Below are 26383 nucleotides of genomic sequence, written 5' to 3'. Positions count from 1 at the left end.
GCAGTTAACACACTGTGTTTCCCCCAATCAACTTGGAGAACGTGGCTGTTAGAAGGCCCTTTCTAGACATCTGTATAACTTTCCCAAGACATCTGTATAACTTGGCACTCAATCCCATCATCCACCTCCTTCTATTCTTTTCTCAAAGTATACCTTCTTATGTAAACTTGAAACATGTCTCCTGTCCTTCGACTTCCTCTTCCCTTTCCCTCATTGATTTCTTTATGACACTTGCACATTTTATTTTTTGCTGTTGTCTGTAAACTTCACGAAAAAGGGGTCCTTTGTTCACTGCAGTATGCCAGGGCTGATGAAATGAATGGATATAGAAAGCTCAGCTAACTAATAGTCACAGAACTCCAAGGAGCCCTTTGTAAGTTGACGCTAATGACAAGGATCACAACTCCTCCTCCTCTAATATAGGGAACCTCCCCCCTCCCACCCCACGCCTGTACTCTAGTAGGTATTTAGAGCTTCAGGACCAAGACTCTGGATATATTTTGATCTATCATAGCCAGTAATACCAGTGGAAGATTTCAACTGTATCCCACCCTGCTGAGGAGAACTGATAACAAAAACACGTATATTCCTTTAGACCACAGGACATTCTATTTTTTAGAAAAGCAGCGGCCCAGATGTTTGACCTAACTTCTTTCGTTTAAGCTTCTTTACCACATGCAGCTCCTTTGGAGTTTTTGAAAGCTTCCCTTAGACCATTCATGTGCAAATAATGATTCTAAGTGTCTTCCTCAGAGTATCAGGGAGCACTATGTAGAGTAAATTTTTGTTAGATTTCTAAGCCATAATGACTGTGAACATCTTCTATTATATGACTAACTTCTATGAACTCTGAATAAATCATATCCATTTATTTGTTCCATAAGTGTTTACTGAGCATGTTCCATATGCCAGACTAAGTTCAGAAAGCTGGGATATAGCAGTGAACTTAAACAAGTCCATACACTCAAGGGGCTCTTAGTCTAATGGGAAGAGACAAACAATAGATAAATAGACATACTCATAACGTGCTAGGTGATGATGAGTACTGGAAGAATAATGAAGATTAAGGGTGATCAAATGGTAAGGAGGATTTTTGTTGTTTTGTTTCTTTTTTTCCATATTATATCGGCTCTACAGAGAGCTGAGATTGGATGAAAGGGAGGGAGTGAGACACAGAGATATAAGGGGGAAGAGCAGTCCTGCGGGAGAAGTGCAAGTGCCCAGGGGTTGAGGGCACTGCGGGGAAATCAGTGTGGCTGGAGCAGGAATGAAGGAGGAGTGGGAGAGCAGCTCTGAAAAGTAATAAGGTATAATATCTTGGAGGCCTCAAAAGCCATGGTAAAAACTTTGGATTTTTCTCCAAAAAAAGGAAGGTCATGGAGGGTATTGAACCAGAGGAATGATGCGATCGATTGTAAGTTTTGCAGTGTTAATGAGGTTGCTGCCTTGGAGAAGGGGTGGCAAGAGTAGAATCAGAGAAGCAGCTCACAAGGCTCTTGTAGTAATCTGGGTGACAGATGATTATTGAAAAGATAGAACACAGTTTGTTGATCAGGCTGAGAGAGGGCACAGGAAGAAGAGAGGATTTGAGGATGGTTCCATGTGCAGGCTTTAGCTGTTAACTTGAGTCCATTAGAGTTACTATCTAGAGTACCATAAACTAGATGGCTTATAAACAACTACTTTATTTTTCATTTCTTGAGCCTGGAAAGTCCAAGATCAGGGTGCTTATTGATTCAGTGTCTGGTGAGGACTTGCTTCCTAGTTCACAGAAAGCTGTCTTTCTGTCTTGTCTCTGTGTCTTCACATGGTGGAAGTATAGTGGGGGCTCTTCAGAGTCTCTTTTTTAAAAATAATTTTTTTGAATTTTTTAATTTGTTTATATTAAAAAATTATTTAATTTGAGAGAGACTAACACAGCATGAATGGGGAGGGGCAGAGAGAGAGGTAGAGAGAGAATCCCAAGCAGGCTCTGCGTTGCCAGCACAGAGCCTGGCGTGGTGCTTGAACTCATGAAACCGTGAGATCATGACCTGAGCTGAAATCAACAAGAGTCTGATGTTTAACCCTCTGGGGCCACCTAGGGGCCCCCAGAGTTTCTTTTATAAGGACACTAATCCCATTCATGAGGGCTCTGCCAAAGGCTCTACCTCCAAATATTGTCACATTGGATATTAGGTTTCAACATACAAATTTGTGGGGGGCACAAATCTGCAGTCTGCAGCAGCAGCTCAAAAGTATGCAATTTACTGAAATGTGAAAGCCTGCAGAAGGATAGGCTGGAGAGGGACACACTAAAGTCTCAGTTATAGACATAATCACCTTAGGGTCCTGGTCTGGTCCTGCCTCAAGGGGCCATATGCATTGGTATAACTTTTTCAAAATTGTCTAGCCTCCCTCCACTGCTGTGAGTGTTTCAGTATTTTTTATTTCCCATATGTTTTGAATGTCCCAAATGATCAGATTTCTGAAAATTCTGATTTTGAGATCAGGAAGCTTTTCTCTTCCATTACCTGTAGTGACAATTAGAATAATCAGTGTACTTCAAGAATGAGGACAAAATGAGTAATTGGGTTGTTTTAAGGCATTGTGAAGTCTTTTTTTGCTCAAGGGTGTTGGTCATCTTAAACCTTATACTGTTGTATGAATGTCAACCATTCATCTGCTGGCTCTGTGTTCTACAAAAAAGATGTATATTGTCTGTTTGAATTTAGATCTTCCATACCCCAATACTACTCTTTGAAGTTGAAAGGAAGCTCCCTGGGGTGAAAGAAGAGAAATTAAAATCTAGTTTGTGAAGAGTATGATGCAGGGATTTTTTAGATAGTCTTGCCTTGAGCATCGTGCCAATCAGAATTATTAATGTATTTAATTTGCCGTTAAATTCATTTTTTTTCCAGGAGAACGTTTCCAACAAGTAAAAAACTGACTCCTGTGTTCATTCATGGCATTATTCAGCCAGGCTTTGAATATGAGCTCTTACGTACCCTCTTAATGAAGTGAGTGCCCCTCTGTCGCCTCTCAAAAGTTCAAACTGAGGTTGACATTGCCAAGTGGAACAGGATGGGTGGAGTTGATGGTGTCAGCACTGGAGGTGGATAAAATTGTTGGCAGCTTCCAGAATAGGATACTGTCTCCAAAGTGTTTTGAGTTCCTTGTTGAAAGACCTTGAATAATTTCCGTGTATTACTTTGATTATGGCTAGAACTCTATAAGGTAATCTGGTCTGCTATCGGCAATGACTCCTTTCATTGTAAATTTTAAACAAATAGGTGCATTTTAAAGTGATAATTAAATAATTTTAAACTATCCTTCCTTCAAAATGTTAGAAAAGCTTTTCACGTCTTCATGTTAGCTTCATGTCACATGACAAACATCGATCAAGTGTTAACTCCTCACCGAGCTAAATGCTAAATGATATATATTCATATTCTATCTTCACAATACACATATAAGCCAAGGACCACTTGGCTCAGAGGAGAGTCACCTTCCCACTTCAGACACAGGAAAATGAGGAATAGTAATCAAGTCATTTCCTCAACTTGGTACATCAAAGTACATGGTAGATAGAACCAGCTTTGTGCATCGTGTATATGGTAGAGGCAGGTCGTTTGTTTTGAGAGTTTTTCATTACTACACTGAAGGGCCCTTGCATGATGGTTTTTAAAAGACGTCGAAGAGTTGCTTCAGGAGTAGCATTAGATACAAAACTACTAGAGTTACTAATGATTTATTTTAGGAATGTTCTCACTAGGGTAACTCCTTGAAAATTGATTTCCATATCCATATGGGCTTTCTTAGAGCAATTTATAGAATAGGGTTTTGCCTATGTCAGCTGTGCAGCTAGAGTCATGTGAGTGAATGAATAAATGAATGAATAAAAAATACTGTTTGGGCCTATTTGTCTAATGACCACTATATGTGCAACAGTATGCATGGCTTTGCCAAAATTCTTCATAGCTATTTTGATCTCCATTTTATTTCATTTGGTTTTTTCTCATTGCTTTGCCAATGTTTTATTTTTTATTTGAAGTATAGTTGACACACGTTACATTAGTTTTGAGTGTACAACCTACTGATTTAACAAGTTAGCATGTTATACTGTCCTCACCACAAGCAAAGTTGCCATCTGTCATTATAAACATTATTACAGTACCATTGACTATATTCCCTGTGCTGTACTTTTCCCTATGTCTTACTCATTGCACAGTTGGAAGCCTGTACCTCCCACTTGCCTTCACCCATGTTGCCAATCCTCCCACCCCCTTCCCCTCTGGCAGCCATTATTTCTCTGTATTCATAAGTCTGTTTCTGCTTTTTGTTTTTTAGATTCCACATGTAAGTGAAATCATATATTTGTCTTTGTCTGACTTATTTCACTTAGCATAATACCCTCTAGGTCCACCCATGTCTTTGCATATGGTAACATCTCATACTTGTTTATGGCTGGGTAATATTTCTGTGTGTGTGTGTGTGTGTGTGTGTGTGTGTGTGTGTGTGTGTATACCACATCTTCTTTATCCACATCTTCTTTGTCTGTTGAGGGATGCTTAGGTTGCTTCAGTATTGTGGCCACTGTAAATAATGCTGTAATAAACGTAGGGATACTTATATATTTTTGAATTAGTGTTTTTCTTTTCTTTTTTTTTTTAATTTTTTTTTAACATTTATTTATTTTTGAGACAGAGAGAGACAGAGCATGAACAGGGGAGGGCCAGAGAGAGAGGGAGACACAGAATCCGAAACAGGCTCCAGGCTCTGAGCTGTCAGCACAGAGCCCGATGAGGGGCTTGAACTCACGGACTGCGAGATCATGATCTGAGCTGAAGTCAGATGCTTAACCGACTGAGCCACCCAGGCGCCCCAGTGTTTTTATTTTCTTTGAGTAAATTACTGGATCATATGGTATTTCTAACTTTTTGAGGACCCCTGTACTGTTTTCCACAGTGGCTACACCAATTTATATTCCCACCAACAGAGCATGAGTGTTCCTTCTTCTTCACTTCCTTACCATCACTTATTATTTCTTGTCTCTTTGATTCTACCCGTTCTGATATGTGTAAGCTGATTAACCTCATTATGGTTAAGATTTGCATTTTCCTGATGATAGTGATATGGAGCATCATCTCATGTATCTGGTGGCCATTTGTATGTTTTCTTTGGAATTATGTCTATTCAGGTCCTCTGCCCATTTTTAATTGGATTATTTTATTATTTTTGGTGTTGAGTTGTATAAGTTCTTTTTTTTTATGTTTATTTTTGAGAGAGACAGAGAGACAGAACATGAGTGGGGGAGGGGCAGAGAAAGAGGGACACAGAGGATCTAAAGCAGGCTCCAAGATCCGAGCTGTCAGCACAGAGCCGGAAGCGGCACCCGAACCCATGAACCATGAGATTGTGACGTGAGTCGGAGTCTGATGCTTAACCAACTGAGCGACCCAGGTACCCCATACAAGTTCTTGATATATTTTGAATATTAACCCTTTATGATCTCCGTTTCATGGAAGAGTAATTAATTAAATGACTCATATAGTTGCTGTAGTAGTACAGGTTATTTCACATGGGAATCTGGTTTTCTTTCTTTTTTTTTTTTTTTTCTTTTTCCCTGAGGTATTTGGTTTTTGGTCTGAAAATTGGCTCAGCTATGTAAACCAGGAGATGGATCTTGACTTTTTATTGGAGTAGCTAACATCATTGACGGAACAACCTTAACCTTCAATAACTTCAGTTGTATAGATCAGGATGCCTGACACTCAATACTCTTTTCATTTATGTGGGATTACATTTGGTTGTGGAGGCCTGTCTAGTGCATCATACGATGTTTAGCAGTATACCTGATCTCGACACACTAGATGCCAGTAGTTCCCAGCACTTGTGACACCAAAAATGTCTCTAGACATTGCCAAATGTCCCCTGGGGGACAAAGATTATCCTGTTGTAGAACCAGTGAAACTTTCAACAGTGGCATTACTACAGGTTACCAGGGACCATTAATGTCTCGTCGTCTTCCAAGGAGGAGGACTAACTTAAAAAGTAAATAATAAGTATTCTATCTCCTCAATCCCATCTTAGAGTGTACTTCCTCAGCTCACTTCTGGCTCCAATCTTCTTAGGTCTGGTTCCTCAAGAAACAGATTCTTGGAGGAGGAAATGTGTGCAGAAGGTTGGTGCCCTCGATAGTACTTGTGAGGAAGTGGAGCAGGCAGGACAAGGCAGAGGAAGAAGTGAACTGTGATGTCACACTAAAGGTCTGAGTCCCACTGGGGTCTTCGGAGCTGATAAGGTCCTGTGGCACTGCCTTGCACAGTGCCGTTGTACAGCGAAGGGGCTGGGCTATTAAATCCCTGTGTAAATCACTCCGGATGATCACAGAGAGGAGATGAGACTGTAGGTAAGGTGGCTCTCCTTAGTTGAGGGCATTCCCTGAAAAAAGGCTAACTGAAGTGTCCTCAACTGCCAAAGGTTTGGCTTCTGGGAATGTCTCCGTACAGAAAGGGATAGCTGAGCAGCACACTCAAACATGCACAATAGTCCATTAATAATGGAAAGCAAAATTTCCAAAGATAGAGATTCCACCTAATTTCACTAGCATGTGGTAGTATCTCTGTCAGTCTCTTATTCAACGATTTTTAGCACTCAACAATTCATCACTCACAAATGTCAAACTTCACATATGATGAGATATGAGACACCACAAATTATTAATGTGTATTATTTCCAGAGAATTTTTGGTGTATATCTATGACCATGCATTTCTCAGGCATTTTGATTTTTGCCAATCAGAACATAGATATTACCTAAAGGACCATTTTGACAAAGGGACTTCATTAACATCTAAAAATTTTATTCAAAGTTTAAATGAATTCTTCAGGTATCTAGTCTTATTGTACTTAATAAAGAGTATTACAAAGCTGAAAACTCCCTGGGACGTCTCTCATGTGATTTCATTATTTGCCATTGTTAAACAGTAAACATGGCGAAACCAAAAAGTCACTTAAAGCACTTTAATTGCTTTTTGCCAATGATAATGGCAACCCAAACTTAAGCCACTATTTACAATAATGAATTGTGGCTTCTTAGCCAAATAAGCCAGATTTCCCCAGCAAAAGCACTGCCATACCACATTGGGTGTATGAACTTTAAAGCTCTGACAAAAGTTAATGTATTCCAATAGTTTTCTTAAACTTTGTGGCTATAAAGTCATCCTGCTTGTATGGCTAGCTTAACATAATTAGTTGCATGTTCTATTATAAGCCAGTGTTTTGAGAATATTAACATCCTAAAAATATTTCTATGATGAAACTTGGTGTATTACGTGACATAGCCCACATTTTTCCTGGGAGTTGGAGTTTTTCCTGTGTGTGTGTGTGTGTGTGTGTGTGTGTGTGTGTGTGTGTTTACGTTTTCAATCAATCTGGCTGCTTATTGTGTCTGCAAAAGACAAAAACAATTGTAGTGGTTAAAAAATATATATTGGCAAAGACACCAAGGAAAAGGTAACTTTCTATACTTTAAATATTTCAAGTTAAACTTTTTTTGGGTTTTCTAATTAACACTTTTATTACTATCTTAATCTTTAATACAGTAATAATGATAACAGTAATAAAAATCTATAGATGATGTTGGCTAATTTTTCATAAAGTTTATTTTGTTTTATTAAATTGCCATGAATGTAGGAATAAATAATTTCATTTCTTCAAACTAAATAGACTAAGTAACAGCAACCATTTAAAGAAGCATACCTATGTGTACAAGATCTCATGCTATCTCAATGCATAGAAGTTTTTCTTTTTGAATTCTTTGAAATTTATCTTAATGCTTTTATTGGACAGTTTATAGAATTCTTGGATTAAAAACTATTTTTCTTGATTTCTTCAGTTTTTCTCCTTACATGTGTTTCATCCCACTTTTGTTTCTATTACCATCCATGTTTCATAAACTGTTCACACAATCTGTGTTAATCTGTATTTTCAGTCCTCATACACAATTGGATTTATAATACAGTTATGGATTTATATTGAAACAATCCATGAATGAATATTAAGTATGTATGTATACATTTATTGCTTAAGACACATTTAAAAATGGAATTTATTTAATGGGGAAATGAATTCCAGTGATGGAGATGCTAAGAGCCTCATTAAAAAAAATAATTGATAAATTTAGATCTCATATTGTTCATCATTCTATGTTTCAATCTGCTGTTATGGAAGATAATCTTATATAATGTTCTTATGCTTTTTTGTAACTACTTTTATTTAAGTGCTCATAACATTTACATATTTCAAGAAGGAATTCATGTTGAATTATGCTTTATATCTGCACTGATGCCCAGCATTAATTTTCCATTTAGTACCTAGGACAAATATTAGCATGCATACATCAGGAGAGTGTTTAGATTTTTAGATCTTGTTCTTAACCTCTGTTAAACATTGACTGAATGCAGTTGGGAACAAAGTACTGGATATATTCCCCTTTTCCTTTTGGCTGTCAAAAATTATTAAAAGGTAAGTAGAGACCTTCTTTTACCTTTTGATTTTTTAAATTAAGATATATTGTTCATAAAGTTGGAGGTGACTTAATGGTACATTACAAACTTACTTGTACCATATTAGAAATTAAATTCTTCTTAAACTGCCAGAGATCACCTTTGAGTGAGCACTGGGGCATGGATATTCTGAAAGAAGGGTTTCAAATATCAACTTTGTTGATTCAGTCCATCCTGGAAAAGCACCCGAGAGAGAAATGTCTTTAGATTGTTCCAGAGGACCAAGGTTTCTGTTGATACCTATCCTACCAGTGAGAATGCTGTATGTGTTTCTGACTATGTTAGGTTAACAGGGAAATATCTAAGAAATAACAAATAGCAGAATGTGGAGAGTTTAATGTTACCACAAAATGCACCATGTGCATATTTCAGATGGGATGAAAAAAAATAGATTCTTTGTAAAAGTGGTCATCTAATTTATGCTCCCTTAAAAAGTTCAATTTAATTTCAAAAGAAAATCTTACAATTTCCTGATTCATACTTCTCATCTGTGTAGTGGGAGCATTTGATTTGGCTGGTGTAGCAGTTCTCTGTGGGAAGAATACTGACTATGAAACAGGATATGTCAATATTATAAAGACTTTATTTACACATAAAATTACTCCTCAGGAAATGAAGTGAGTGCAACATATAAAAATCTGTCAGGAAATTTCTCCTGTGGATGGTGGTGTTTTCTTAGAGGGGAAAAAAAAGCAGGATTTGTAGAGCGAATAATAAGGAATCATCTGTCACCATCAGGAGGATAGACTGTATATATAGAAGTCTCCCATATATATTTTATGTGTAAATATATAAAATAAATACATGAACACACCCCATTAAGATTTCAGAGAAACCCTCATCAAAATATGCCTTCCATTTAATTTTATGTAAGATTGAAAAATGTAAGTAAAGCAGCCCATTTATGTTCTACATAAAAGAATGGTTCATTATTTCACAACCTTAAGCTCAATAGTTTGTGGTATATTTAATCTCATCCTAAAGAAAACTAGAAAAGGAGCCAGGGAACTTAGTTGGGTAACCTTAGAATGTCATTTAATCTCTCTTTCAGTTCTGCCTACCTCACAGGGTAGCTTCACAGATGAAATGTGGATAGAAAAGTGCTTTAGAATAATAAAGCAACATATAAATGCAAGATAGTATTCCTTTTGTTGTTGTTCTATGAAAGCGAACCATTAGAAATCTGATGCCAAATGTGGGCATACATTCAGCACATAACATGGCTTTTTGAATGCCTTGTTCTGGATAATACATCTTTTGTTTTCACCAGTATCATACATGAGTCCACATTAAACAGGATACACTGAGCTCAGTAACATAGACTTTTTAATGCTATAAAAATAAATTCAAACTATAGACCTATTTAAAGACTATGTTGCTAACTTCTGCAGACTACTTAAAAAAAAACTTATATGTTCCTTGGAACATATACGTCATTTATCAACTCTTAGATACTCACTGTAAAAAAAATTGCTGTGCCCCCACTCCCCCTGCTCTCAGAAAGTAGCATGCAGTTCCCTGTGCCACTAAAGTGTGAGCTTACTATGGGTGCAGATTTTTGTTTGGTTGGTTTATTTCCACATATCGGATAACTATAATAATGCTGCTAATAGGTATTGGATAGATGAAATTTCAAACTTACTTTTCTGGTTAGATGTAAGCTCATTTATTCATTTAACAAAGAGCGTTTGAGTGTTTAGTGTGTGTCCATTCTAATGACTCTGAAGATTTATAACCAAAATAGGCTTAGAAATAGGCAAAGTGGTACTTCTGGATATATTTTAAGATAAGTCTCTACAGAGTGTTATAGGATAATAGAAATGAAATTACTGAGTTTGGGGAGGTCAGAAGAGTCTGGAGTAGATGACAAATAGATTCTTAGATAATGACTAAGAGGTTTTGTTGACAATAATAACTGAGTATTAATTGAAGTAATAAGAATGTTGAGACACAATTCTTCATGGGTCTCTTGCATTTTTGTATGTATTATTAGCAAGGCATTGATTAAATTTCTTTGAAAATGTCTTTTCAAGGTGTTTGTCTGGCAAACAACCTTGGGAAACAGAGCAAAGGGCAGGCGTGCTAACTGCCCAACTGTGAAATACTCAGGTTCCCCCAAGCACCGCTCATGTCATGCTCAGGGAACCAGTGAGAGAAAATGTTGATGCTCTGATGCTCGGACTGGTATTAATGTGAATAATAAATTTTTTGTCTCATATTCAAGAGTTGAATATCTTCTGCCAGCACCCATGAAACTGTGACAGAGGTGCTTATGAGCTAGTATGTAGGGTAAAATCTTAGTCCTTCAAAGGTTGTGACATTTTGTTAACGAGGATGGAGTATAGAGGAAGACATAACTTCCTGAAAGAGGAAGAATGAAAACTTTTCTGATGAATTAAAGCAATTTGAGGGAAGAAAATGGAAGTTAATAATGAACAAAGTGACCAGATTTTATACTCAATTGAGCAAAATAGGGTCTACTGTTTTATTGCTTGTTAATGATGAGAAATTGGGAAGATGGTTGCAGCCTGGTTTCCAGGAAGCAGGTTCAAGGGTTGAGTGGTGCCTTGATTATGTTAACTTTCTTAGGGGCAGGAAGGAACTTCCTTCCTGGTGGACAGTCTCAGGTCCACCCATTGTAACAGCTAGCACTAAGATAAACACTGTGTGGGCTGAAGATTCTCTTCCCTCTTTCCATCAACAGTTACTAGGAGTAGAGAAGAAATAAATTGGGACAATGTTATGAAAAGAAATTGGGTGAATCATAAGAACTTCGGTTCAGTTGGGAGTTGAGGGTATGGGGTAAGCAATGATTGTGATAGAGGAATAGCAGTAACTGCACCTTTTTACAACTTAGCCTGTCCTGCAGTCTGTCATGGAAAACTTAGATATAATTGGAGATGACAGCAAAAGATCTCTGAGTCTGTGAGTCCTGGCTGCTCTACAGAAACTTTGGCCCTCTTGGAGAGATTTGGCTGGGGTTCCTATAAGGAACCATAGATGAATCAGTCATTGACTAGTATGGGGGAATCCTACTGTCCCAGATTGTGTTTATAGTGCTGAAAGGTAACATATTGGAGAATGAGAAGGGAGCCAAAGAATTCTAGATAAATTTTATCATTAGCCTTGCCACTTTGCAAAACTCCCTTATCCAATATATATGGTGACTAGATAAAGAGTTAGGAGATGTGGATCATGTGCAAGTCAAGCCCATGCCAGCCAGTGGGAACAAACCCCTCATTATCCTGCTGGAAACCAATGCAGTTGTGGATGCTGAGTGCAGGGGTTTCCTAGGTTAAAATCCATGGTGTTAGTAATGATGATTTTTAAAAAATTTTTTAATGTTTATTTTTGAGAGGGAGACAGGCAGAGCATGAGTGGGGGAGGGGCAGAGAGAGAGATACAGAATCTGAAGCAGGCTCCAGGCTCTGAGCTGTCAGCACAGAGCCCGACGCGGGGCTCGAACTCATGAACCATGAGATCATGTCCTGAGCTGAAGTAGGATGCTTAAATGACTGAGCCACCCAGGTGCCCCAGTAATGATGATTTTGATGTGTAAAGTAGTACTTTGTGTGGTTTCCAAACATTGCAAGTTGATCTGATTGAGCTGGTGCGCAGCTACTATGCTGCCCAAAATAGAAAGTAAAGGTGCCTTACTGCTATGGAAATAATCTTTCCCTCTGTGCCTCTGGATCATTTCCAGTCTTCTTCCTCCATCTGCTTTAAGGAAAAAGATGATTATTAGTTCATGGAGATCATCCATCTGAGTATGCTGGGGAACTTTGGGGAGAGGGAGGACTCAAACATTTTTGGCTGTCATCTAAAGGTGTCAGCGTCCTACTCAATCCCATGGGTGGGAGTCCTGTTTTCAACTGATGAGGTTTGGGCAGTGTTCCCATTGGGAAAAGAGAATCACAGTAACCTTTTGGATGGGGCTGTTGAGGCCAATGCAATGTATTGTTGATTCCACATCTGAACATACAGTAAGAGTTGACATGTGATGGGATTGTAGTTGTCTGTCCCATAAGTGCCAGAGGGGATCACCTCAGTAAGGAAGAGCTGCATGTAGTGAAGTGAAGATACGCTTGGGAATCCCTGAATCCTTCTGACCAAAGGCAGGCAGCATCCACTTAGAGGTGCTGCTTAGGAATTTGTACTTCTCACTGCCCTGACAGAGCTACCAGGTATCTTTTGAAAATCAGGTATTACCTTGCTATTGAGCTCTTGATGAAATTGGACACCTGAGTCATGGGACATTGTGACTCTATGGCCTATTTTCATTTTGGAAATGACTAACAAGGTAGTACAACCTCAACAGGCCTCACTAATCAAATAGAAATGGTATATTCAAGAAAGTGGTAAGCCTGTCCCCAGTGCAATCTCAGCTTTACACACAAAAAGTAGCAGTTGCCCTCTGCTGCCCACCCTGCTGCCTAAAGCAAAGCTACTGATTCAGTGGCACCCTTCTATTTACAGTGCTTTTCCAGAGGACTTGGCGTGGTTGGATGATATTTTGGCTAAGCTGAAACCTGATGATGTGTACAGGGCTGCTGTGGTTTCACAACCTCTCTAACAGTTGTGCAGAACTAAAAATGGGTGTGATCATCCTACCCACTCAGAAGAACTTGAGGATATTCCTTTTCTTTTTTTTTTAACTGACTTTGGGGTGTGGTCAGTGCACTAGCTTATTTGCCATTTGGACATGTATAGACTGAAAAATCAAAGACAGATCTTTAGGTGCTCTGAATTGTGTTGATTGAATCACACGAGGCCCACATTCTAATATCCCCTAGAATCACGTTGCTGATCAACTCCCATCACCTGGATTACCATCATTGCTATCTGGATGGATCATAGTAGTGGGCATGGCAACATATCCACCATCATAAAATGGACAGAAAGTAAACAACTCTTAGCTTCTGGTGCTGAGTCTCTACTGCATAGGATTTATACAGCTGGTTGGGTCCAGGACCCTTCAGAGGAGGAGGGGGCATGGCTGAAGTCAATACTGCTGGCTGGCTTTATCCTACTACTTATAGTTTTGTTGAGAGTAGCCTTAATTAAATGTCTCATGAGATAAATTGGACAGGTTTGGTCCCAGGCTCTGTTCATAACTGCAGAAGCCAACAGAGTGGCTTACTTATTGGGAAAATTTGCCATAAATCAAGATGGTATAAAAATGAAGAGTGATTACTATTGGGAAGTAATTCTCCATACATGTCTTAAATTTCTGTATGTCTACAAGCAGAGTTACAAATGCCTTGATTCCAACCTCTCTTTTCAAGAATTTTTGTATTGAAGGGGGTGCTTGGGTGGCTCTGTCGGTCAAGTGCCTGACTCTTGATTTCGGCCCAGATCATGATCTCATGGTCGTGGATTGAGCCCCACATTGGGCTCTGCACTGGGACCCTGGGCATGGAGTCTGTCCAAGATTCTCCCTCTCCTTCTGCCCCTCCCCCACTTTCGTGCACTCTCTCTCTCTGTCTCTCTCTCTTTCGAAAAAAGTATTTTTACACTGGGAACACCTTTTTGTTTCTTTGGAACAGCGTTACATGCTAGAAGTCTTCTGGAGCAAAGGCTAAGTGTCCTTAAAGTCTTAGAAAATAGAGATAATGTCTTCCTGCAGAGCAAAAGGTAGGCATGCTCATAGTTAAGTATAACAAACATGTTTACCTCTATAGCCATGAAAAGATCATGCTTACCGCCCATTACTAAAGGTTCAGGTTCACTGTGCTTGGGGTTCCTTTCCTGTAGTGCAACCCATTGCTTGTGTAAGTGTCACTTCATCTTCTTTGCTTCTCCCTGTAGGATTTGGAGCTTGAGGAACCAGCACAAAGGCTAATCCTCTAGCTGTTGCTTTTGCTGTGAGTGTTGTGAGTAGTAAGCTTTTTAAAAATTTTTCCTCTGACCCAGGTGTCTTGTGCCTTCCACCAGCATCCATGCTGCCTCATTAGATAGCTTACAAGCAGGCTAAAATTTCACATCCTTAACTATCCTTCACAATCAGTAACTATAAAATATTTACCTGTAATGTAAATGGTCTAAAGAGTTGAAATTTATTTTTGTCCATATAAAGTATAAAATGATTGCTTCTTATTGGCATGGAGTCGTTATTTAAGCAGTGGTTGAAAGATACAGGCTACTTCATTATTTTTGTTGATTTACTTTTGGTTTTGTTTGGTCTTGAGTTTTCAAGTTTGCCATGCTCCTCTGCATCAAGCTTGCTGAAAGGCAAGGAGCATGGAGGGATATACATTGGATATTTCATCCAATTGATTGGAATTTGTTCAGATATAACTGTTACATAGGGGAGAAATGTAGTCCATTCCTTCATCCATACAGAAGAGAAACGGATTTGGTGGAAAATGTTTTCCACAGATGGAAGGTATTTCTAAGCAGCAGAAACCTCATGTATACAGACATGAAAGGGTGGAAGACATGATTTTGCCCTGGCTAAAATCAGAGGATGCATGAAGTAGAGACAGTGGTAGAAGATGAGAGGCTTGTCATAAATCATTTTACCTTAGACTGATGGATTGCTCTGAAGGTGACTGCTGGATGCTGAAAGATTTTAGTCATGGAAAAACAAGATGAGAAACACTACCTAGGAAGCTATAGCAACAGATTGGATGAGAAAAAAAAATGACAATTTTAATGAAGCCAGTGACAGAAGAGATTCACCAGCATAATCAACAAGTAATTACTGAGCACAGTCTAAGTGTTATGCATTGTGCTGGGTGCTGGGTATATGTCAAAATAAAACAGTTAATAAATGGGCCACTTAGATATAAGTGGTAAGAAAGAAGGTGAAGAATAGCATGTGGGGGGAGAATGTCTGAAGAGAAGCATGAGGTGGGGAAAATAATGAGATCAGTCATGAATCACTTCTACGTACTTGGACAGCACTTAGGTGAGTTTGTCCAGTAGACATTGTTTATGTGTAGCCTAAGCTCCTTACATAAATCAATACAGAGATAGTAATGACTAGAAAAGGGCTAAAGATCATTGAGAGAGGGCTCTCACATCATACATATTCAAGTGTTAATGGGTTTTATTTATTTGTTTATTTAATTTATTTTGCTGTTAACAAGGAGAACACATTTTAATTTTGTTCAGATTTCTCAGATTCACTGATAGAGGGAATACATATCCATGCTTACACAAAACAATATTATATTCAAGAAGAAATCTAATATCAAGTGAGCTCATGTTCCGCTTTTGTTATGGGATAGAGAAAGTCTGCCTTGTAGGAAAGGAGGTCTCAGTCTTGGATTCCCCATGAGAAGATTTACAAGGGGATCCGTGCTCATGCTCAAATAAAGGCAGCTAGAAGGAAAGTAGCCAGCACAAAGCAGTTTTATTAAAGGAAAACACATTCCTAAGGTGGGAGAGCAGGCAGGTTCCAGGAGGTGGAACCAGCCCCCAGGTTGTTATTGGATTGGATATTATGGGGGCTCTCTGGGCTAGGGGAGTGCTGTGAGGTACAGTGGGATGGTCTCTAATGGAGGCTGTTCCTAGTCATTTGGAGCGGGTATTTTTAACCCTATGAGGTTTGTGGAATCATCATAACATTTGTTTGTCAGGCAGGGCTGTATACGTGCAGTGCAAATGCATTATAATGAGTGTAGAGGTTCTACTGGGGCAGAGGTGCATGAGGAGAGGACAAGTTTGTACCTGTGGCTCTTTGGTCTGTCACTCCTGAGGTCTTAGAAGCCATCAGATCAGGATGTTGTGCTCCCCAGCTTTAAATGTGTGGTTTATTGGTCAACATCCTTGGCTCCGGCTCCTGTCTCTATCATTCCTCTTCAAGGAATTGGGACTCTGCCTCAGGGCATTCTCTCCACTGCTCATATCTAGCTTCTACGTAACACTGAAATGGCTGTACTTGGTAGAGGTTCCTACTTCAGTTTTTTCAGATTGTTGCTTCTGTTAGCTACACAGTGTTGTAAAGGAGTGTTTTAAGTTTTTTAATTGCATTTGGCACGTTGTTACCACCTTAAAAAAGACTGTGTTCCTTGTGGTTGTTAAAACATTGCTGTTGAATAAAGAAGTACTCTTCATCCATGTATATATACTCCAAGCTAATTGCTGTTGAAGGTGCAGGTTCAGGAAAAAACAGGAATGAAAAAAACATGGCTTAAGATTGGTCGGTTTTGTTTGTTTTTTATTTCTGCTGTTTAAGGACTGAAGGTAACAAAAAAGAATGAGCTTCTGTTATTCCACTTTCCCATGCCATCCTTGTCATTTATTGCCTTGAAATTATGGCCACTGTAAATGAGACTTGGTTTCATGGTTGCCTTCCAAAACTGAGCTTAAAGATGAGGAGCCCCATGCTTCCCTTACAACCTGCCCAGAGGATGTAGAGAGGAGAATTCTTTTCCTTTTTAGTTAATTTTTGCTCATTAAATTGCCCAGTTTAATGGAAATGTTGAGGGTGGTATGTAAACATTGTGGCAGGGATTTTCTGGGTTCTTTTGCTGAGTTAACACACAATGCCAATAAGAGAACATATTGGCTATGGCCCTAAAAGGGCCAACGAGCAATTTTCTGTGTCAGAAAACAAACTGGGTTCTGCATCCAGACCACTTGACCAGTATACGGCGATGATTGCTACAAGGATGGAGTGAGACAATACACATTGGTTGGCCCACATCCATCATCCCTATTGAAAGGCAAGACAAAAACAACTCTGAAGTACAGGTCCTGCTGATTTTGATGGATTCTATCAGCTATCTATTGAAGAAATTGATGGTAGTTGCCCACACTTAACATAGCTTAGAGATTCTAGGGAATTATTATGATTTTAACTGTGATATGACATTGAGAAAGGCAGTTCGTATTTTTGTTTTAAACTGTCTTTTTTAAATTTATTTTTAAAGTGTATTTATTTTGAGAGAAACAGAACGTGTGAACGGGGGAGGGAGAGAGCAAGGGAGAGAGAGAATCCCAAGCAGGCTCTGCACTGCACTGTCAGCACAGAGCCCGATGTGGGGCTCCGTCTCATGAACTGTGAGATCACGGCCTGAGCAGAGATCAAGAGCCAGATACTTAATTGACTGAACCCCCCAGGTGCCCCATAAACTAGTGTCTTTTTAAATATGTGTCCATAGTACTTGGTTTGGGCCAGAGGTTCTAGAGTCTAGACCTTCTGCCATTTCAGATTTGGGCAAAAGGTGGAACAGTATTACACTGGGTTACAACTAGGTGTTCCCAGTGGAATATTGAGGGTTGAGACCCTACTGGAGTGGCTCTGTACTTCGGGAGCTATGTTTAGGTGCTGGTTGTGCTGTGTGACACAGAAAATAAATAAGCAGCATACCTTTTTGTCTAGTCTCAGCTTTCTGGGCACAGGCCAGAGAACCACAACCACATTCCTCAAGTTCAAGGTATGGAGTGTGGCATCTTTAAGACTGTGCTTGGTAGAAGTATGTTAATACAAAGAAACACTTTTGTAATGTATTCTAACAATAGTAAATTTTATCAACACACAAAGAGTCACTCAACAAATTTGCTGTATAAATCCTAAGTATATTACCTTTTCCACAGTTATATTTTAGAAATTAATCTTTGCAGTTTTCATCTAATGACTGGATATTACTGAGCTAGAAGAAAAAAATGATCTCATGTTGCTGATAATACAAACTTGATATTTGGATTATAGCACTGTGTTGAATTTAGCTTTCTGGGGTGAGAACTTTCTATAACAAAGTGTAATTGTTTGATTTTTCAAGTAAGCAGGTTTGATGATCTGTTACCTATTTGTCTTGCCTTGTATTTTCCATTTCAGGAAACATCCCAGTTATCTGGACTCCCTGAGTATGTTAAAATAGTAGAAGTTGGACCTAGGGATGGATTGCAGAATGAAAAGGTAGTTTGATACTAGTTTAACATAGTTATTACAAATGCTAAATCAAAATATTTATTAAGATTCTAAAGACTTAGATGGGTTTCATATATTATATGATTGTGTTTGTCCTCAATTGCTACTTGAATTTATGCATCTTAAATATGATTTGCTTCTGTTAGGAAGTAATTTTCTATTTATGCTTCAATAGACACTATGCAAATTACTTATAAAATAATTTTAATGCTTTCATAGGTTATAGTTCCTACAGACATAAAAATTGAATTTATCAATCAACTTTCCCAAACTGGCTTGTCTGTAATAGAAGTGACCAGCTTTGTGTCCTCCAGATGGGTACCACAGGTATGTAAATCCATAATTCCTTAATTGAATCTTTAATTCAACTTTGCCAAGATTTAGCAAATACTGTAAATTGTAATATTAACCTGATATAATTACTAATTTACTATGTTTTTTCTTTCCAAAATATTAGCCCATGCACTGAGACACGATTAAGGAAAAATCCCTCGGATGAAACATCTTCTATCCATTAAGTCCTAAAAAGTTACTGGGAACTCCATCCCAAGCCTACCTGAGTATAATGGTCCAATATGATGAGTAGATAAGGCTCTTAAATAGCAATTTAGGAGCCTGATGTCCATTAACTACTTACTGACTTCATAAATTATCTGAATATCTTTAGGTGCTTTCACTTTCTTATCTCTTAGAATGAAGTGTTGATGAGTTGCCTGATACCTTAAAAATAAAGTCTCCTATTAGAAATTACATACTCGGGGCACCTGGGTGGCTCAGTCGGTTAAGCGTCCGACTTCGGCTCAGGTCACGATCTCGCGGTCCGTGAGTTCGAGCCCCGCGTCGGGCTCTGGGCTGATGGCTCAGAGCCCGGAGCCTGTTTCTGATTCTGTGTCTCCCTCTCTCTCTGCCCCTCCCCCGTTCATGCTCTGTCTCTCTCTGTCTCAAAAATAAAATAAACGTTAAAAAAAAAAAAAAAGAAATTACATACTCGTCACTTTTTTTTTTTTTTTTTTTTAGCACTTAAATTTGCTAGAGAAATCTATCTATCATAGCAAGACAAAGGGAGCCATCTCAATCTTCTCTTAAGATAAAGCCTACCCAGATTTGACAGTCATGTGGCAACAATCATCCCTTCTGAGATTTGGCTCTGGTCTTTGAAACATGATTAGTAGCCATTAAACCAATCCCTCTCCCTTTCCTATCTAATACCTGTGCTCATTCCTGGGATCCTTCAATCTCTCCCTGGCACTTAAGTTCACTGGTTATCTTCTCATCTCATTCCCTTGGTTGTTATTCTCTGTAATCCTCATTCAGTTACTTGCCCAACTGCTCTTTTTCTGTCATCCTTGACATCATATAAGTTTAAAGTTCCCTTAACATTCTGCCTTCAGTAATTTCCTTGCCTGTGCTCTCTTCTTTGGCCTGTCCTTCCAACATTAACAGTCACTTTAAAAGGGTGACAAATCTAGGGGTGCCTGGGTGGCTCCATCATTTGAGCATCCATCTTCTGCTCAGGTCATGATTTCACCTTTCCTGTGTTACAGCCCCGCCTCAGTCTCTGTGCTGACAGTTCAGAGCCTGAAGCCTGCTCCAGATTCTGTGTCTCCCTCTCTCCCTGCCCCTGCCCTGCTCATGTTCTGTCTCTGTCTCAAAAATAAACGAACATTAAAAAATAAATAAAAGGATAACAGATCTGTACTTTTGGTCCTGCCTTCTCTGATAAGCTTCATCTAGATGTGCAGTCATTACCTCAGACTCACTTGGGTTGAAATCAAACTCCCTACTGACCATCCTGCTTTATGTTAATAGCTCATTTCGGCAAACATTTTTTAATTATCTGCTTCCTAGACTGTAAGAGTTACAGAGGTAGTGACCTTGTCTGTCACTCTTCCCCCACTGCTTAGTGCCTAGTAAGTAGTTATTGTGAAATGAATAAAGAATCAATCAGCCTGAAATAATAATAACATGTCACTTTGAATTTTTTGGTATGGACGGCTGAGTCTTTTGTTCATGTATTTGGTTCTATGTAATGAAGACCACAGGTAATTTCCTTAGGAAGGCACAGAGAGCTTTAGGAGACTAGACCTATTTCCTTGACAGTGCCATTTGTAAAATTGCTCACCATTATTTTATGAGCTGTCATTAATTTTAAGGGAATGTGAGCCCCTTGTATCATATTTAAGTCTTCATGAAATTGCCTCTGTTTGATTCAGTTAGTGTTCATTTCACAAATTTGATGACTGTTGAAGAAAAACTAGAAAGACAGGTATAACTTCAGGGTAATGTCAGAAAAAAGGAGAGTTCTTGTGAATATTAATTGATGACCAATCACAGTAGTATTTCAGATATAATATTTTACTAAGATATTATTTTACTTCAGATAATTTACTAAGATAATGTTTCACTTCAAGATTTTTTTATTTTCCAATGATTTTGTAAGGCTGCTTACAAAATACTCTTCTTTACTGAAGTGATGCAAATTGTCACCAATTGTCACATCCTATTATTACACAACTCTGGAAATTGTTTGATAGATTACTTTTGAAACTAATCTAAGTGACATTTAGAAAAATGAGGCTAGAACGCTTCTACAGGACCATCCTTCTTGTTTAGCCAGCTTAGAGAAAAGATGGTCAGAGCAAAAGGGAAGGCTGCCCCTCTGTATGCAGTAATGAAAAACTGTTTTTTGGTCTCATAATGTAAGTAGATGTGTGATGGGGCCATAAAATAAGATGATTTATTCTAGGCTTGGTAAATTCATGACTTAACCTATTGAGATTGAATGAACACTTCCTAGGCTCAGAGTATTTTATTATTGAATAAATGATGAAATTCCCATTGTGGCTCTTGAGGACAGCTGTGGTGAGGCCGAAGTACCTCTGGGACTGTGTTGCTGTCCACATTCTGCCTTGAGCTTGAGTAAGTGACTTCACCTCTTTGGACCTTGGAAATCCCAGCAATGCTGCCAATAGCATGGGAGCATTTAGGGCAGTAAGGGCCATGAGTGGATTCCTGCATATGAGTGCCCAGAGTCCAGAGCACCTGGCTCTGACCAGTTCTCAGCAGGCTTACCTGAGTGATTGCCTAACAGATGCATTGACTGACCCCTGGACTCCACACAGTTAACTTCCTTCTTTTTGATAAAAAGACTTTTTCTTAGAGATGAAAGTATGTGTTTAAATACTGCAGCGGACAGGTCCGATCTGAATAATTGAAGATACTTATTCAAATACTAAATATATGTTCTGTGTTTTTCACTTTTAATTCTCATGTGGGCACGTGCATGACAAAGTGTTTCAAATTGTTAAACATCTGTAAAAAAGAAGCATGTCTGAATCAAATAAACTATCGGATTGAATCTTCCAAAGTTATGCCAGTCATTTTCTAGATGACCTATCAACCTACCGAAGTCTTTTCAAAGGGCGATTGCGAGAATATCCAATTTTTTCAATTCAATTTTCCATAGTTGTGCTTGTGTTTTAGATTTCACTGAGATGGCCTGTGCAGAGCAGTTTTTATTGTTGTAGTCGGTGATTGCCTTATCATATAATTCTGCCGATTGCATTGCATTGTCATGCTAATGAAAAGCTGGAAATCAGAATGAATTCATAATGCTAATTTCTCTTTGGACATTTTATCTTGTAACCACTGACTTTTGAAGAAACTGTCATGACATTAGACTCCTCTAACTTAAAATAACATCTGAGATGTGACAGAACAGTTTTAGTGCAACTGCTTATAGGTATTTGTGTGAAGTGATTTGTACTTCTAAAGACTGGGAGTGTGGCTCTAAATCGGTGTTCTATTAATTCTCTGCATTTTCTTTTTCTTTGTCTTAAATATAGGTCATGGGAATAGTCGTCTAGTTTATGTTTAGATTGCTGCTTGCTCACTTATTCTTTTTTTAGCGTTTTAAAGCGTTTTTACAGTTGCCGCCCACTGTTGTGTTTGGCAACGGCTTTCTAAGGCAGCTAAAAGAAAAGTTCCACAGTAGCAGGGTGCCATATAAAACAGGATCCCACACCTATCATCTAAATGGCCAGAGATGATAAAATACCTGCCATTAAAAGAAAAAAAAAAACACAAAACACAACATGTTCTTTACAACTTATCTGGAAAAAAAGACTTCCTTAGAGTGACATATAATATAAGAACATTTGAAAAGAATCCAGATAGCCCCTCACTTCTATGGAATGAAAAAAGAAAACATGTTTATAAAAATAGATAGGCTTACTGCAACTTTGGAATGTGGCTCTTAGTAGTAAGTTATTTAAATCATGATAAAGACAATAATTTCAAAATAAACTAGTGTTTTATATTCATCTTATTTAGCTATTTGGTTTTAAATGTTTTCATTCACATGAGTGATGAAAGTGAACATCACTTACGGAAAAATAAGAATACATTGAACGTCCACAACACCGTATGTTTATGTAGATCATATGCAACGTATCAGCAAATGCTCCCTTTCAAATTCATTTTTTAACAGTTGGAAAAGGTGGGTGCCAAGTCATGACATGGACAGAGATTTTCTCTGTAAAAGTAGGAAAAAATCCTCAAAATACTGTAACAATTACTTACAAATTCATTAAACACTTATAAATATGACCTAAACGCAATGTGAGCAACAAGGAATGCGTAAACTTTCCCCTGCCCTCCTTTTAGTGTATGATCGAATTCTTTATTAGTAATGAAGACAGTTACTGGATTGAAGTTTCAGGTTCAGATTTATGTTGGTGAGATGCAGGACGCTGTATCTTCTGCTTCTGAGTGTTCTGCTTCTCTTCCTTGCTCTGCCCTTGTTGAAAGGATGGGTGTGTGGAGAAGAAGCTTGGAAGAGGGTATTTTAGCATAGATGAAGAGTGAGTGAGTGTGTGTGTGTGTCAGAGAGAGAGAGAGAGAGAGAGAGAGACACTCAGAGGTTGAGAGAGTACATGCGCACACACACCGCCCCCTCCCCCCCCCCAAGTATTTTGCTTATGAGGCACAGTTAACTGACAGGTTAATTTCATCATCTGGGAAGTGTTGCAATGCAAGTCCCATCCGTTATACCTCCCATGATTTGGCCTCTGCTGTCTCCGCAGAAAATGGAGGATAAATTTACCAAGACAGCAGTTCCATTTCATGATTACAGAAGTCCCAGTACCCAGATAGGTGGGGGAGGGTGAACTAAAGGAGGAACATTTAACTCTCTTCAGTGGAGGTGGCCTGAGTGTGCTCACTCTCTTTTTAAGATACTCTTTGCCGCTACTACACGCTAAGATTAACTGACTTGTCCTTAACTGCTGTCCTTCTTGGTACTTTGAGGCTTTCCACATGTCATTTCTATAGTAGAGATGTGTCTGGTCAGTTATCACAGTCAGCATCAAGCACCTGCCAGTTTGGATCATCAGACAAGTCATTGGTGATGTCTTCATTTCCTTTCCTTAGCTCCTGAATTTGTAGTTGTGGTACACACACTAATGCGACTTCCTTTTAAAAAGGTTTATATTAAGGAAGTTTAAAGGTCATTTTTTGTTTGTTTGTTTGTTTGTTTGTTTGTTTTAACAATAGCTTCTAACTGTATTAGGCTTTCTTTCTTTTTTCTTGTTCAACTTATTTGAGCATGTTGAATTTCTTATGTGTCAAATAGTAATTGGTTAATATTTGTTCAACGGTTGATCTCAGAAGAAATAGACATGCAGGTTTTCAGTAAATGAGCTCTGACAGTTATTAAAAGTAAATGGGTGCCTTTTACTCTCTCTCCAAAAATAAAAAAAAAAAGGTTAAAAAAGGGAATCTTTGGTGGTTACCTGGATGGTTTAGTGGGGTAAGCATCTCCCTCTTGATTTTGGCTCAGATCATGATCTCAAGGTTTGTGGGATTGAGCCCCATGTTGGGCTCCACACTGACAGCACAAAGCCTGCTTGGGATTCTCTCTCCCTCTCTCTCTGCTCCTGTCTCTTTCTGTCAGATAAATAAACATTAAAAAGGGAGGGCACCTGGTTGGTTCAGGCAGCTGAGTGTCTGGCTCTTGATTTTGGCTCAGGTTATGATCCCAGGGCTGTGGGATCAAGCCCCGTGTCGGGCTCCATACTCAGTATGGAGCCTGCGTAAGATGCTCTCTTTTCCCTCTGTCCCTCTCCCCAGCTTGTGCTCCCTTTCTTGAAAAATTAACAAAAAAGTAGGGGCGCCTGGGTGGCTCAGTCAGTTAAGTGCCCGACTTTGGCTCAGGTCATGATCTTGCGGTCTGTGAGTCGGAGCCGTGCTTCGGGCTCTGTGCTGACAGCTCAGAGCCTGGAGCCTGCTTCAGATACTGTGTCTCCCTCTCTCTCTGCCCCTTCCCCACTCATGCTGTGTGTGTGTGTGTGCGCGCGTGTGTATGTGTCTCAAAAATAAACATTAAAAAATAACAAATAAGTAAATGGGCGCCTTTTAGTTTTGTCGATTGTTTCCTTTGCTGTGCAGAAGCTTTTATATTTTTATGAAGACCCAATAGTTCACTTTTGCTTTTGTTTCCCTTGTCTCTTGGGGTGTGTCTAGTAAGAAATTGCTGCAGCTAAGGTCAAAGAGGTTGCTGCCTGTGTTCTCCTCTAGGATTTTGATGGTTTACTGTCTCACATTTAGGTCTTTCATACATTTTGAATTTATTTTTGGTGTAAGGAAGTGGTCCACTTTCATTCTTCGTCATGTGGCTAGATGGGTGATGAGTATTAAGGAGGGCACTTGTTAGTGTGAGCACTGGATGTTGTATGTAATTGATGAATCACTGAATTCAATGCCAGAAACCAATATTGCATTGTATGTTAACTAACTAGAATTTAAAAATTTGGAAGAAAAAAGTAAATGGGGATAAGATTGTGCTATGAAAGCTGTATTCACATGGTAAAGTACCTTAGCTCTTCAAGAAAATAAAAACAAAACAAAACAAAACTAGCATATCAGATATTCTAATTCATTTTTTCCCGGCATTTAATGGCATGAACCACAACATCTTAAGATTGTTTCAGTAAGTCTAGCGATTTTCCTCTGAGTGTATACCATGTACCAGATATCCCATATGTGTATACACCTGTGTGTTCACAAGTGTATTCACAGATCCACATATCTGCTATTGCCTTAGTCCTTGAAAGCTAGTAAAATGAATTCTGGTCCTTTTGATTATCTGCATAACAAATGCTCAAATTTAGCCTCCTGAAACCTTAACAGCCTTTGTTTTTGCTTATGGTTTCTATGGATCAAGAATTTTGACATGGCTCAGTTGGGCAGCTCTGGCTAGGGGTTTTGCATAGATGGTGGTCCCAGCTGGAATAGCAGGGATTGGCTGCTGGCTCCTTTGGGGCCTGGCTGGGCACCTCTTTCTCTGTGTGTTCTTAGAACCTCTGTAGGTGGTCTCTCTGAATGTAGTTTGAATTTCCTCATGGCATGGCAGCCTAAGACATCTAAAATGGTGGCTTAGAGTTGCAAAGGGGAGTGTTGCAAGAGGCAGGCAAAAATGGTGTGCCTTTCATAACCAAGTCTTATAAGTGTTACAGCATTAATTTTCCATTAATAATTAGTTGAGGCAATTAAAAAGCCATCCATTTTCAAAGATGTCACCTCTTGATTGGAGAGTGGCCTTCTAGAGGAGCACTAGAGGAGTGGGAGAAGAAATCTCATTGGAGCAGTTTTTATATTTTTGACACTTAGGTTTTTAAAAATGATACAGTAATTAATCTAGCTTCACACTCTTTCTCACTAATAACTAGAGAATAAATATAGTTGATTTAAAAAAAAAAAGTCTCTGCATTCTGAAGCTCCTAAATTACAAAAACAAAACAAAAACAAACAAAGATATTTTAGCATTATCAGGGCTGCTAATAATGACATCAATCTTACCCAACCCCTTTATAAATTTGTGTGCCTCAAATGGGATTCAGGTTGGCATTTGAAGGAGAGGGTTTTTGCTCAGACAGCATAAGAGATGAAGGAGAGAG

At 38.8% G+C, this 26383-nt stretch overlaps 1 protein-coding gene across 4 annotated transcripts in view; it reads left to right on the top strand.

Moving 5' to 3' along the window:
* The window catches only part of HMGCLL1 (3-hydroxymethyl-3-methylglutaryl-CoA lyase L1), a 193777-nt gene that overhangs the window by 27062 nt on the left and 140332 nt on the right, over positions 1-26383 (top strand). For 3 of the 4 annotated variants that reach the window (XM_058734300.1, XM_058734302.1, XM_058734301.1), the window contains exons 2-3: positions 18336-18416; positions 18648-18755. The exons of the other annotated variant lie outside the window; for it this stretch is intronic. In XM_058734300.1, coding sequence (XP_058590283.1) covers positions 18336-18416; positions 18648-18755 — 189 coding nt within the window. The remainder of the gene's footprint in view (positions 1-18335; positions 18417-18647; positions 18756-26383) is intronic. 4 annotated transcript variants of the gene reach the window in all.

The sequence above is a fragment of the Neofelis nebulosa genome, chromosome 6 (assembly GCF_028018385.1).
Source record: "Neofelis nebulosa isolate mNeoNeb1 chromosome 6, mNeoNeb1.pri, whole genome shotgun sequence".
Lineage (NCBI taxonomy): Eukaryota > Metazoa > Chordata > Mammalia > Carnivora > Felidae > Neofelis > Neofelis nebulosa.
The sequence above is the reverse complement of the archived record's forward strand: the minus strand, read 5'-3'. Positions and strand labels throughout refer to the sequence as shown.